The following is a 15,006-nucleotide window of genomic DNA, read 5'->3' as shown; positions in this document are numbered from 1 at the left end:
AGTCCTCAGATCAAAGAGCGTGCAGTTACATGCCGACTTGTCAGCAGAGCAGCTACCCTCTGCCGGCTTTTAAAATGTTTAATATCATACACTGTGGTATGTTTATGTCTCCAAAGGCGGTGCACTTCTATATTTTGGTGAATTATCATGTACAGAACACAAAGATTGAAGACGCAGCTCACATCATGGCGGCTTCACCCAAAAAAACATGACCTATAGTTTTTTTAACCTCTTCTTCTGTCACGTACCTGGTAAAAACACGCCTAAAAAGTAAGATCATAAACGTCGGTACGCCCTAAATTAGTCTAACAAGGTGTAAATAAAGGTATTATGATAAAGTGAGTGTCATGTCACAGGACTCAAGCCCCCTTGTGTCCAGAGCAAGAATTACAAGTGACAGGAAACTGTGAAAAAGACGATTTCTTTCTTTTATTTTGGCTTCACATACAGGAAATCATTATTATTATTACATATTCCACAAAGCATTAGTCGTTTCCCCCTCTACTGATCAGTCTAACATACATGCACAAGTGGGAGTGCTTATCGAGTGACTGTGGATATGGAAACAGGCTGTTACAATACATGATGCAAACTATATTTACAAAGTGCAGAAACAAAGGGGGTATTATGCTTTAAGCTTTACCAGTTTGAGTCAATAAAAACGTACCGCAGGGCTCCTGCTTTCCTGAATTGTATCACAAAATAAACCACATAATAGACAAGCGGACAAAACACAAAGGACGACTACATGGTTACATATTTATGCTCGGGAAAGATTTGGTTTCATTAAATTTTTTTTGTTCTAAAATGTATATGCATGTAGAAAATGTCACACAAACAAACATATTCATGTCTTAGAACAGAGTAAGAGAACATGTCACAATTCAGAGGAATACATCAGGGTTACTGAGGTCTGAACCACTAACTATACTGACTGGTGTCATTTCATGTGCATGCACCTCTGCCACACTGGAGCAACATATTTGTGATTCAGCTGTTTATTAGGAAAGGATGATGAGAATGCCAATCACTGTACAATGAAAACTTAGAACCACAGTAAATGATAAAACAACTTTTTCTCCCAGCATACATGAAATGCCACAATTCCTTCTAGTCCTCTTCTTCATGCAACCAAATGTTTTTCAAACACTGGGGAAGCAGCTGCAGAATTTATCTCTGTGGTTTCATCCACTTTATTGCTACCGTGCTCACAAAGTTCTCTTTTCTCCATCATGGTGTATGGAAAAGATGAAACATCACAGCTAGTGAAGTCCAGCTTCTTGGGAGCACTGCAGTTGCTAAAGTCCAGCTTGCTGGTGCCGTCACATCCGAATTCTAGCTTCTTGAGGCGAGTGAGGCTCTTGATGCTGCCAGGCGGTCTCCCAGGGCTCACCTTATATCCTGCAGCTTTGGTGGTTCCAAGGGGCCTACCTGGGCTTGTCTTGAAACCGGCTGCTCTAGTTGTCCCAAGTGGACGTCCAGTACTTGTACGGTACCCAGCTAACTTTGTGGTCCCCGATGGCCTCCCTCTCCGCCCTGACTTCGCTGTGCCCTTCTTTCTCTTAGAGCCCTCAGGCCCTAGAGCTTCACCGGCTCTGATTCTCACAGCCTGTGGCTGGAAGTCATTCTGGGTGTCTTGTAACTGGCACGCCATGGCTTTGTGCATGCCCTGTGGCAAAGGGGCAAGGCCGGCGAGGGACAGCTGCAAACCAGGGTTTGTCGGAGAGGGGTAGAATTTGTTGGACTGTGTACTACATAAATCAAAGTGGCTGCCTGGATGACAGTCCTCTGTTAGTGCACTCATGCAATAGTCACTGCTGCTGGTGGTCACTTGGTGCATCATTTTCTGTTGGGGTACATAGAAATACATGAGCTAGAAAAGCCACGTGTTTTACTGACAATCCAGTTTTTAGTAGCTGACTTCTAGTGGCTCAAACAGGCCTTTTTAGCACTGCAACACAAAACAAACAAAGATAAGTGATGTCCGAAATAAACATGTTCAAACAGAGTCATAGTTTGCAAAAATGCACGGCATGCATAACAATAAATTTAAATGATTACTGGATTACTAGATCGCCGAACTACTCAAAGAGCGAAAGATGAACAGTTCGTACCTCATTTGTTGGTGGACGTTGGAGTGGAAAGGGTTAATTTCGACTCGTCTACGCTTCCTCTCCCTGACGGCCACAACATCTTTGTGAAGGCACTGCACAAACTACGCCCTGGCGTCTGCGAGTGTTGTCTCGAAGCGGGTCTGCTGCATATTTCAACGCTCAGTTAATCCTCTACGCAGAGGTTTGGATGAGAGTGGCAGCCATTTTCACCCAGAAAAAAAAAGAAAAGGAAAAAAATTTTTTAACCAGCAGACAACTGCGCATGCGCAATAAAAGCGTTCAAGAAACGTAGGGACTGATCCGTGTGACGTAATGGGTTTCTGTAGAATCGGAAAAGTATCAAAAATGTATCTAGTAGTGAAGCATGGAACTGTGGTAGCCATGGAACCATAATTGTATCAACAGCACAGCGGTAACTATGTAACTGACACACTGTCTTGAACCAACTGTACATTTATTAAAATGTAGTAATGACAATGTATCAACTAATCTGGCCATGAGATCACTGGTCAGTATAATGGAAGCTGTGTATATGTGCTTTACAAAGACAACAAACATCAGCGATCAATTTTTTTTAGTTTTTATTAACATTTTAAGCACAAACACTGGATTTATAGGGCAACAACAGTGCTGGAACAGGTCAAAATCTACAATTTTCAAAGTTTCCCCTTCGCCAATGGTCGTCTTTGCAAAATTAAGTCCACAGGACTAAGTTTCCTTGATGAGCTTGGTCAGCTTCTGGATCTTTGATCTGGTGGACATGTCCACATACTTGTCTCCAATGCTGACGATCATGCCCCCCAGGATGGAAGGATCCGACTGTGAAGAGACAGGTCGATTGTTAGCCAACACATATGAACACGAGACTTCCCCTTACAAGACAATGATTTCTTGTTTCACAAGTTTCCATTTTTTAGATTTTTTTTTTTTTTTTGGGGGGGGGGGGATTAAAATAGTGGATTGAGCCGCGTTTAAAATCTCTTTGATATACAATTAAAGGCTTTTGCAGAGGACACAATGGACATTGGTTTTTAAATCTATGAACATTTTAACTTGTCGACATCTCAGAGCCTTGCGGGGAAAAAAAGATGTCAGATGCTTTTCCATTTCCTGGAATTCACTATTTAAATGTTCATCTTACAGCCAATCATAATACAAACTCCTCTAGTTGATTATGTACATTTTTAAATTCATATTTCTTTAATGCAAGTTTCCAGAAAATATTTGCTTCACTATGTAAATTATACAAATTGTTACATTTGTGCGCTTAAACATTATCTCACCAGTCTGAGATAAGACATGTTATGCAAGAAAATTAACTCCACATCTTAGAATTGACTAATGCACAAAAACAGTTTTCCCCTGAAGATAAAAATTCATCAGCAAGATGGTTATGTACAGATTTCTGGGACTGTGCATTAGAGTTGTACCTTTGTTTCCAGCTTGATAGTCTCACCCTTCTGAAGAAAGCCTTTAAGAGCTACTTTCAGCTCGGAGAGATTAGCTTCATCCAAAGGCTGCAATGGATAAACATTCATTATGAAGGTACAATGTCTAAATCAATAATACTGCAATTGATAAAATAAATGATATATACAGCAGCAAATATTGCTTAAGTGATGTGACCTGTTTTCAGTATCTGAAAAAAATAATGTATGAACATATCTTGCATATACACCCATTTCATACCTGCGCAGTAGTGACGGAGCAGATCACCTCTCCACGGTGTGCACTCATCATCTTGCTGAAAGCGTTAATAACATCCCCAGTTAAAGTAAGACGACCATTGTCAGCCAAAACATCTAAAGAGGGAGAAAAAAAAAAGACAATACATGTTTGAGCAAGAGTCTCCACTTTTCTATCTGCTCAGAGCAAAGTGTAGCTTTTGTATTACATCAGTTTAAAGTAAACAGTGTGGGATTTTGCCAAGTTCTTCCTAGTAACACTCATTTACCCTTAATCAAATCAAAGTTTACATCTATAGCACATCAACACAACTCAGGCTACATCCACACTAGCCCGGATAGATATGAAAACGGCGTTTTCGTCTATAAACGCTCCGCAGCCACACTAGCGTCTTCAGTCGTTTTCACAGAGTTGTGTGTCCACGTTGAAACGGCCAAAAACGCTTACGTTCCAGTCCTGCGCATGCGCAAAAGCAAGTGAGGATTAAAGAATTTGAAGAAAAGCTATCTGGAGCATGTACAAACTGATATTAATGTTTTTTAGGGCTGTCAAAATTGAGAGTGTTAAGGTTCAAGAGCAATCAAAACAACTGCTGTATAATGCCCTCCGCTATCTTTGTTTAATTGGTCACATGACTGCATCACATGACTAAAATGCATCATCGTTTTAGAAAGTCTGCGTTTTCGAATGTCCACACTGCGACGGGACAGCTCCGTTTTGAAATGTATGTGTTTTCCCTTGGGAAAGCGCCGTCCCAGTGTGGACGGGAGGCCAAAACAGAGAAAAAGCATTTTCAAATGAAAACGCATTAGTGTGGACGTAGCCTCAATTGAATAAGTGCTGTACAGGCTATGCAACATAGACATAATAGTCACAAAATCAACAACAAACATACACCAAAATACACAATACAACCATAAACCTTGATTAAAGGAGGAAAAAAATAATCAAACTGTGATATAAGTAAATAGGAATACAGAATAAAATTTGCACAATAAAAACCTGGGAAAACCTGCTCAACTTAGACTGTAAACAGTGAGAATAACCAGTTTCTTTTTCATCAGCGTTTTAAAATGATGGAGCGTCTGGGCAGCTCTTATGTGAAAAGGTAGACTGTTTCACAGATTAGGAGCTGCACCTGAAAAGGTTCTGTTGCCTCTTCTCTTTTAAGCCTGGATCTAGGAATGTTCAAGAGCAGCTGGTCCGTAGACCCCATAAAACACAGCTTGTGAATGTGGTCCAAACCTTATGGCTGTTGTGTCAAAGTATTTTCATATACATGTTATTTTCTTATAATCAACATACTTCTAGCTGCTCTGTTTTTTCTCCAAGGGGGTTGCAACAGCAGATCTGTAATATGCAACTGAATTAATGTACGAATGAGGATTGTAGTAAGGAAGCATTTTTAGAGTGTCGAAAAGAGCTATGCAAAGAAAACACCCTTTAGGCTTCAGACCGATACTAAGCTTAACAAGATGGCTTTCTTTATGTTTTGATCAGAAAGAGGTTCCTAAACAATATTCAAACCAAATATGCCCAATTGGGCATTAAGAATAACGAACCATGTGAAATCTCAAGGACCTGCATGTATAAGTGCTGCAACCATCACATGACTACGTGCAACAACATGTTCCTTACTTTGCGACCTTGGTAACATCATATCTGGAACATGCTAGTGGACTGTTGTCTTTGAAAATGTAACAAAACTAGGTTCAAATGTATTGCATGTGTACACGCCACAAACACACACGATTAATGACACAGGGGTCCCAGCAGTAACACGGGTCTGTGATCACTCACTGATGAGGTTGACAGTGATGGGTGAAACCTTGGCCTTTGCAAGGGCATCGTTGAAGGTCTTCTGCTTGAGGCTGCGCTTCACATGAGGATTCATTACAACACTGTTCATTTTAGGGTCCTTGATCAGGGCCTGAAAAATAATGTGGCAGACAACAGCAAAAAAAAAAAAAAAAAAAAAAAAAAAAAAGTAAGTAAGTATTAGACAAAAGGTAGATGGTACCGAAACTGCTTGGATTATCAATATTTAATAATCAGGTCACTAATCTCATTATTAATTAAAAACCAAACAAACAATATATTTAAACATCCTGCGATGCTATTTAAATATATCACAGTAATATGCACATAACCCTGTGATCAAATATTAAGTAAAGCATCATTTTCATCATTCAGTGGCAGCAACATTAAAAATAGTTTCCTTTTTTGTTGACTTACAGACACTTTTCCCAGCTCCTGCTCCACTTGGTCCAGTTTGTTCTGCTTACTGGCAGCTGAGAACAGAGCAGTGGCATAACGGCCCTCCACTCCATACACCTGGATGGGAGGCTACAAGGACATTTACAGGGATAAGCTACCTTAACACCCTGTCACAAATTACTGAAGAAGGTTATTGCACTGCACGTCACTCACCTTAACCAGTTTGGCTGCAGGTCTGATCACAGACGTGCTGAACTGGCGTGCCTGCAAAATAATATTTGTATGAAAATTAAAGCCTGAGCTGGTGAATTATTAGCCCGCTTTGCACCGTTTACGTTTAACTCAGTTAGCTGGTTGGCTAACACGTTAGCAGTCATTCAAGTGAAATGCCTCGTGTGAATTCTTTTTGAAAGTTCAGCGCTCATTTCTGCTCAGCATAATTAATAAAACTCACCAAACAAGTTTTGGAAGATATGAAAACAAAAATGAGCCCTATTATAAAGGTTAAAATTTAAAAGAGATAACTGAATGTCATACCTGCTGTCCTAGCATGAATGCTGCCATTTTCTCCTACAGCTGTCCAGAGTAGAACGACCGACTGCGCATGTGTGCTTTAGAGGAAGGCGTCTTGCTGTGGGTAATGTAGTTCTTCCGGTGCAGTTCATCGTGAATAAGAGTCCCCAAAACAAGAAGCTGTTACGGAATTAAACAAGTTTGTTTTGTTTGTTTATATTATGTGTAGTAATTAATATTTTAAGCTATAGTAAATGTATATACCATCGAGGAAGTCTTTTTTTGAGTATTAGGTGAAATATAGCATACTTCTCTTAAGATATAAGTAGGCAATAGAAAACAACAAAATACTTGTTTTGGATATGCCTGGTCACATTAACAGGCTAAAACCAGAGACTGTACATTAAAGATGGACAAAGCCACCATAGAACCACCCACTTTGTCTACCTCTAAAAACAGCCGCATTAGATTGTTGAAAACAACATGATGTTTATTTTATAAATTATGGTTGGGAGTATATGGACATTGATTGACATTTGGAAACAACCTCAAGTGGTCATTTAATAAACTGCAGTTGTCTCACTGCTTCACTTTTTTTGCCCCAGATTTAGCTGCGTGACTAAAGGAAGAGGAAATTACTTAGAAAGTCTAACAACTAACTGGAACACAAAAACAGTGAGACAGGGAGCTGCTAGTTTTACATTTTAAAGCATACTTTGTGAGTTTAGTTATTTCTCATTAATTAGTGAATGCATTATATGAGTCCTATGAAGCTATTTTAATTTTAACATTTAAACAAGGTGACTCTATATGCTAAAATGCTGCATGGATAATTCCTTTTGTGTCCCGCTACCTTCTTGCTTTTCTTTTAAGAAAGACTAAAAAAGCAGTTTATTCATTTTTGTTTTTCTGGTTAAAATGTAAAATATTTAGTACCGGGGGAAAAGTATGGAGTCACCCCTCATTTATTTATGTTTTTCTCCAAAGAAGCCAGACTTGTAAACTTCTTATTAAGTTTTAAAACATTGTTGAACAGTAGTTCTCCAGGCTAACTGGAGGACTTTGAAAGTTTTTCTTTGTACATTGGCTGCTTTTTCGCTCATTTTCAGTCCTTGACTTGAATCTGGACATTTTCTGAAGAAGCAAGATGTTTGTTAAGGTAGTTAAGAAATAAAAATATGAATCGTTCAAGCATAAAAAGGCACCTAACTCAAGGAATGAACCAGTGTTGTGTCTAAACATAACAGAGAACTTACCAGAGAACCAATTTTAAATTGTGTGTTTAGCCAAAGTTAACACAGTTTGATAGAGTTAAAATAGCATTTTTGCACCAATTAGGTGATTACCAAAAAAGCATATCTTGGGATGGTGTCCTTAAAAATCTAAGGAAACCAGACAAGTGGAAGACAAAAAGAAGTGGGAAGCTTAATAAACTATCTACCTGATCTGACACCTGACTGGAGAGATGCATCTAGTCCTATATACATACTGTTCACTGAAGCCTCACGACCCTCAGACCCTCACGGCCCCCCTCTTGGACCCCCTGCAGTTTGCATACAGAGCCAACAGGTCTGTAGATGACGCCATCAACATGGCCCTACACTTCATCCTGCAGCATCTGGACTCCCCAGGAACCTACGCCAGGATCCTGTTTGTGGACTTCAGCTCTGCCTTCAACACCATCCTTCCAGACCATCTCCGAGGCAAGCTTTCCCAGATGAATGTGCCTGATCCCATCTGCCGGTGGATCACTGACTTCCTGACGGACAGGAAGCAGCATGTGAGGCTGGGAAAGAATGTCTCGGACTCCCGGACCATCAGCACCGGCTCCCCTCAGGGCTGTGTTCTTTCTCCTCTGCTCTTCTCCCTGTACACCAACTGCTGCACCTCCACCCACCAGTCTGTCAAGCTAATCAAGTTTGCAGATGACACCACCGTTATTGGACTCATCTGGGACGGGGATGAGTCTGCCTACAGCAGGGTTGTTGTGGCTGTCCTGGTGCAGCCACAACAACCTGGTGCTGAATGCCCAGAAGAAAGTAGAGATTAGGGATGGGTACCGGTGTCCGGTGCCATCACATAAACGGTAGTAACCAGACCGAAAAGCAGCGCACATTTCGGTGCTTTATTTCGGTGCTTTTTTTTCCCGAGCTGTGATACACTTCTAGCCAATCATTTTACGTTTCCCAGGATAGTAGGCGGGGCCAGGTACGTACGTTCAGTTAGAGCAGAGCTACAGATTAAAAATGTCCAAGGCGAAGCGGTCAAAAGTGTGGTTGTACTTCACAGCAAAATATGCAAACTCAGCAGCCTGTAACAAGTGCTTTAAGCTGATACTGTGATACTGTCAAAGGAGGTAACACCTCGAATCCGATGAAACACCTGGCGACGCATAGCGTTTTTTTTAAAAGCCGAGAAATGCGCCGTATTTGATAGCTTGCTGCGAGACCTCACACCGAGCACGTTGGGTGGGTTGCCAGTTATCGGACCCGGAGCAACATCCCCCAAAAACCCGAGGAATAGAGTCCTGGCCCCTAGCCCTGCCAGTGTAGCAGAAATGATGAGGATATTGATGGCAGCAGCAGCCGTTCTTCTCTGCGTGAGTCGCTTAATGTTGTTCGAGTGTAATTTACGTTGAGTAGGCTAACCACGTTATTACATTAATGCATGTAAGGTGAACTAGCAAACATCATCATAGCTACATGCGGCTGTCCTCTTGTTTGATGGCAGATGCTCCCTTCACCCTGGATAAAAAGGCTAAAATGACCAAAGAAAAAGTGGGAAACAGCTGAACATGAGAGGTTTTTGGACAAAGTTTGTGTTTTTTTCCATTGTTTAAGCACTGCTTCCAGCCAAGAGTGATACCATATATGCCCCATAGCTGCAGAAAAGGCTAACATTGTTATCTTTTTACAAAAAAAGAACAAAACAGCTGAACATGAGAGGTTTTTGGACAAAGTTTGTGTTCTCCATTCTTTAAGCACCGGTTCGAGCACCGTTTAAGCACCGGCACCGTTTCAAAAGTACCGATTTGGCACCGGTATCGGATAAAACCTAAACGATACCCATACCTAGTAGAGATTATTGTGGACTTCAGGAAGCACACAGCCCCACTCCCCCCCATCATCCTGACTGACACCCCCATCACCTCTGTGGACTCATTCCACTTCCTGGGTACCACCATCACCCAGGACCTGAAGTGGGAGCCCACCATCACCTCCGTCATTAAGAAAGCCCAGCAGAGGATGTACTTCCTGAGGCAGCTGAAGAAATTCAACCTGCCAACACGGACGATGATGCAATTCTACACTGCAATCATCGAGTCCATCCTCACCTCCTCCATCACCGTGTGGTACGCTGAAGCCACTATCAGGGACAAACAGAGACTGCAGCGTGTTGTGCGCTCTGCTGAGAAGGTGATTGGCTGCAGACTCCCATCTCTGCAGGACCTGTACACCTCCAGGACACTGGGGTGTGCAGCTCGGATCTCAGCTGACCCTTCTCACCCTGGATACAGTCTGTTTGACCTGCTCCCCTCAGGCAGGAGGCTCCAGTCCATTCGCACCAGAACCTCTCGCCACAAGAACAGTTTCTTCCCCTCTGCTGTTGGACACATGAACAAAAATCGTATGACTGTTCCCACCACTAACACATGACCCTACGCTGTGTTCACTGCATCATTCCATGTTTAGCACTGATCACCACCTGCACTCATGTATATATCTATCTACTTAGCACTTTTAATTCTTATTCTTATTTTTATTTTCATGTCTATTTTAGCGTAATTTATGACAGTATGTTTGCACTGAAGCACCGCAGCAATTTCCTAATGTTGTAAACCTGCTCAACATTTGGCAATAAAACCCTTTCTGATTCTGATTTCTGATTCTGAAATGATTTCATTAGAAGGATGGCTGTCAAGTAGCCATTCTTCAGTAAGGGATACAGGGAAAAGGGATGAGCTATGTCACATTATACAAGAACTGGATTGAAACTCGGTGGCAACAGGTCTGATTGAGTGATGAATCCAAATCTGAAACTTTTGGTTCAAATCAGTATGTACAGAGGAGGTCAGAGAGAGAGGTTCAACAGTGAGTGTCTACAGCCATCTCTAAAACTATGGAGGCTCTTCTACGGTTTAGAGGTGTATTTCGGCCCGTGTTTCTTAACTTTGACAAAACTGATGGAGTTATGAATGCAGAAAAGTACCTTCAGATTTTGATCCACAATGCAATAACATCTGGAAAGCAGCTGACTGGCAACAACTTAATTTTTCAACATGACAATGATCCAAAACACTTTTTGCACATTTCAATAAATCACTGCATGTTTTTGACATGGTGGTTTGCGCAGTTATTTGACGGGAGCAGGGGCAGACCTACTGTGGTGGCATGGGGTGGAAGTTACCACCATAAAATAATCTCTTGCAATAACAATGTTGTTTATTAAAATAAAATAGCATTACCACTTTGAGCCTAGCTACAATGAACATTGAATATACATTATAAAACTGAATATATGGCATAGTGTTATCCCCTCCCCACCAATTAAAAATGAACGTAAGAATGAAGGTGAGTTTTATTAACCCTCTCAGGTCGATGGATGTGCAGGCGTGTCCAAATCACATGACTGATTAAAGATGACAGAGCAACAAGACGCAGCCACGCTGAGTCGCCATTTCAACTTGTGTTGAAATTGAATGGACTTCAAACTATATGTGTTGATAGGCCACAGAAAACCAGGGTCATCACATGTGATGCTTTTTTCTGAATACTACATTTAGCGCAGGAGGAAATGGTAAAAACTGTGATTTCTAAGAACACCGCTTGCAAGCATTATCTGTTTGCAAGCAAAACACAAAAAACAAGACAAAAATGCAACCCCTTTCCTGTTGTGTATCAATGTACCATGTTGACCAATCAGCATTCGGTTGATTAGGAACAGGGAACAGGTTTTGGGACTAACAGTGGCAAGAGAGAGTGAGTGAGAGAGAGACAGTAATATCCATAGTGAGCTTTGAGATGTGAGAGATTTGTGACATTTGGCATGTTTGGTGTGTAGTTTTGCTTTGTGTGTAAAACAATGAGGGCACTAGTGAATGCGACAGAGGCCACCAAAGGTAGACTGCAATGTGTCTCCAGCTGGATGTGCTCCTCTGTCTTGTGCTGGAAACAAAGCATTTTTTGGAGTAGCACAAATAATTTGTCACATCTTATTGTGATACCCTATTGTTCTTTAATTTTAGTTTTAGTAGTGGTTTTAAACTTTTGTACAAAAATGGCTCAGCCATTGGCTGCATTTTGGGGTATTTTTTTTTGCAAACTTTACTGTTTGCAAAAACCCCCAAATAATTTGCCTACTTGGATTCTATGGGGTTTTTGTGTCATTTTAAATCAGTTGTGTTAATACAGTATGTTAAAATGAAAAAATAACTTTACATTTATTTAGACATGCGAGATTGTGCCGAAAAGCATGATACCAAACAAGGCAAGATAAACAGTTGAAATATAGAGGTAAAATCACAAATAATAAAAAACGACTAATTATACCCTGGACCCCAGAGGGTTAACCCAGTAAATTTTTGGTAAAAGAAAAAACAAACAAACAAGTCTTCATGGCAGTGGGGATTTCTGACATCTTGTATAAATTAAAGCATATAAGATTTTGATTATTCAATAAAAAGAGTGTGAAAAGTTAAACTTGTATTTCTAACTGATCCACCTCATTTTGTGTAGCTTCTGGATTTTATACTTATGCTTATTTATTATATATGCTATACAGTGCATAAAATCAAAATTAAATTTTTTATGTAACTGAAATATGGGCTAAAGAAAGTCACAGACTATGTTTATATGAAATGTGCATACTTATAGCATTTGACATATTATAACCATAAATAACACATATTACAGAATGTAACACCTGCACACAGGGGCGTTCGTGGCCTGTTTGGTGCCCTGGGCGAGCACTCCCTCAGCAAGAGTATGCAAATGGACAACAAACAGCCATTATAATTCATCATACACTGACAATAGCAGACAAATCAACAATACACCTCTCCCAATTAATGGCTAATTAATATTATGCTAAACACAGTCCAAAACATTCAATAAGCAGTGTTGGGTAAGTTACTTTAAATTAGTAACTTAGTTACATTACTAGTTACTTCTATCAAAAGTAACTCAGTTACTTCAAGTTACTCGTTACTTTCAGAGTAACTAGTTACTAGGGAAAGTAACTTTAGTTTTACTCAGAATTCTCTTGTTAATGTGTTGCTTCCGTAACTGGATACCCAACAAGATTGCCAGTCTTCTAGCTTGCTTACTTGCCACAAGTGCACTGTGCCACCTACCAATAGAAAGGAAAAAAATAATGTGCACATTTCCACGAGAGAAATCCCACGCCTGGACCGTCGTTGACCGCCGCATGATTCTAGCCTGCTTTTTACATCCAACACAAAAACTGCAGTCGTGGTGCTTTCGATTGTACTCAGAACTCGGAAATTCTGCCTTCTGAATAGGAAGATATAGGTAACGCCAGACTGAAGATGAGCTGCTTACAGAGCTGGACTGGGACAAAAAAAAATCATCCCGGGGAATATGACTAGAGACCGGCCCACCATTATAGGAAAATCATAAAGCCTTTGAATGAAAACAAACGCTGTTGTGACAGTGATGTACACTGTTCTGATATGCATTAATCTATCAATTGTTTGTTGTAAGACTCAGATAATTATTTTTTAAAACTGAGACATTTTAAATGAGAATAAGAAAGCATTTCCTTGTGCCCCCCTTTCCCTTTTAATTCCCTACATGGACCCCTGGCAACACTTTGCTAGACCCGCCCCTGCACAGTTACCAGCTGTCAGCTACTTAGAAAAGGATCCTGGTGTTATTTGTCTCTCAGAAACAGTTCATAACTTCCCTTCAACTCATTCATGTGACCTAAAAGGTAAACCTGTTTCTCCATCACAGCTCTGATGATTCAGTAAGGACATCTCCTGGTTTCATCTTCATGTTTCCATCTCATCACATAACCAAACCGATATCATGACCAGCAGCTTTTTTGCAGCTGTGGCTCCAGCAAACATCAGCTGATACTAGAAATTAATATTAAATAAATTCTAACAACAGCTGATCAAGCTTAAACGTGCTGCTGTTGTTTAGCGCCACATCCGCTGGTTTCCTCTTTCTGGCGCAAAGTGGGCGATAAACAAACAAGAGAGCCGATCAGCTGATCATTGATCAGTTTCATGATTGAAGTAGAAACAGGAGAGGGAGGGGGAGAGGATGAGAGGAGAAGAGGCAGCTGTGCAGCAAAGACACAGAATAAATCCAGCTTTGTGTCTTTTTCATTGTAGCTGAATTACGGGACAAACTGTTCCTTTTCACCTCAATAAGAAACGCGTAATATTTTCTCTGAATACGAGACGATTCCGTTTTTTAAGGAACGGTTGGCAGCTCTAATAATTAACCTTATGAACAAAATAAAGTTCAACATCAGTAACATAGCACCCACCCAGCTGTATAGAAACTCCGTCATGCTAGCTAGCACGCAGTACGAAAATAAACTCCACCTAAACTTGGTTTATATGTGACTCAGATGGACTGCAGGTCATAACTTCTTACCTGAAGTTCAGTTCACTTGACACTCTCGGACCAGCGGCCACTTCGGGTCTCTCCTCTTGCCTCCCTTTTCCTTCATCCACCTGCTGGCCTCCCCCACTTGCTAATGTTACTGAATCTGTGGAAGCTCCGCGATAGCCACCACACGAAGTAACGAGTAACGACCCTATCTAAATCCCAGTAACGAGTAACGCGTTCCTGGTTTTGGCATAATAACTAGTTACCGTGCTCGTTACCACAATAATAACGTAGTTACTGTAACGCGTTACTTAATAACGCGTTAGTCCCAACACTGTCAATAAGCCACATCAGTGTCATCTGTCTGTCTACTGTTTACTATCATAGCCAAGTGGCTAACAAAGGTAGCTAACAAAGTTTTCCCAATCCCTACTAATGAATGTTATCTTGTTTCAGGATACATAATACCTGCCTTTATCCAAAGACACATCTGCTTACCTGTATCTTTTGCTCATTTCTCCTCTTCTTTACTCTATTTTTTTTATAAACCAAGGACCTGATGGCTTTGACCTTTTCTTGTCCATCTTGCATCTCCAGTATTAACACCCAACCCCACAACAGAAACTAATAGACCTACACCTTGTATAGGTTTTTTTTCTGGGATTTCACACAACCCAGGAAACCCAGCCTTTACTCCGATTGGTTCCCATGCAATCCCCAAAATGCGCTGGCATGATGTCGGGGCAGCATGGGTGCAAGCAACTTTTTTTTGCCGATTCCATGATGCCACCCCCGCCGCGATGCCGCCCCGGGCAACCACCCATGTCGCCCATATCAAAAACCACCACTGCCTGCACATGTGTAAAGAAATGGCTGTGATTTTGCCACCCCGT

General features: G+C 41.0%; 2 protein-coding genes across 3 annotated transcripts; both read right to left on the bottom strand.

The window, feature by feature from the left end:
* Window positions 1–405: 405 nt before the first annotated feature.
* On the bottom strand, window positions 406–2,344 carry LOC146717519 (uncharacterized). 2 transcript variants are annotated; one of them, XM_085477352.1, is made up of 2 exons: window positions 2,115–2,344; window positions 406–1,951 (listed from the first exon to the last, which is right to left on the bottom strand). In XM_085477352.1, exon 2 carries the CDS (start codon window positions 1,868–1,870, stop codon window positions 1,124–1,126), a length of 747 nt encoding a protein of 248 aa, XP_085333478.1. In that variant the 5' UTR covers window positions 1,871–1,951; window positions 2,115–2,344; the 3' UTR covers window positions 406–1,123. The 2 variants fall into 2 exon arrangements, with proteins under 2 accessions (XP_085333478.1, XP_085333488.1); XM_085477362.1 differs by having other exon boundaries at window positions 406–1,846.
* A 334-nt stretch (window positions 2,345–2,678) lies between these two features.
* atp5po (ATP synthase peripheral stalk subunit OSCP) lies at window positions 2,679–6,638 on the bottom strand. The gene is made up of 7 exons (XM_085477373.1): window positions 6,555–6,638; window positions 6,231–6,281; window positions 6,036–6,146; window positions 5,601–5,730; window positions 3,804–3,916; window positions 3,545–3,631; window positions 2,679–2,933 (listed from the first exon to the last, which is right to left on the bottom strand). The coding sequence occupies exons 1-7, from the start codon at window positions 6,579–6,581 to the stop codon at window positions 2,823–2,825; spliced, it is 630 nt and encodes a 209-aa protein (XP_085333499.1). The 5' UTR covers window positions 6,582–6,638; the 3' UTR covers window positions 2,679–2,822.
* Window positions 6,639–15,006: the final 8,368 nt, after the last annotated feature.

The sequence above is a fragment of the Copadichromis virginalis genome, linkage group LG2 (genome assembly GCF_057382275.1).
Source record: "Copadichromis virginalis isolate Kocher_CV1m ecotype Utaka linkage group LG2, C_Virginalis_male_GT1.1, whole genome shotgun sequence".
Taxonomy (NCBI): Eukaryota; Metazoa; Chordata; class Actinopteri; order Cichliformes; family Cichlidae; genus Copadichromis; species Copadichromis virginalis.
This window is presented reverse-complemented; position numbering and strand designations above follow the sequence as displayed.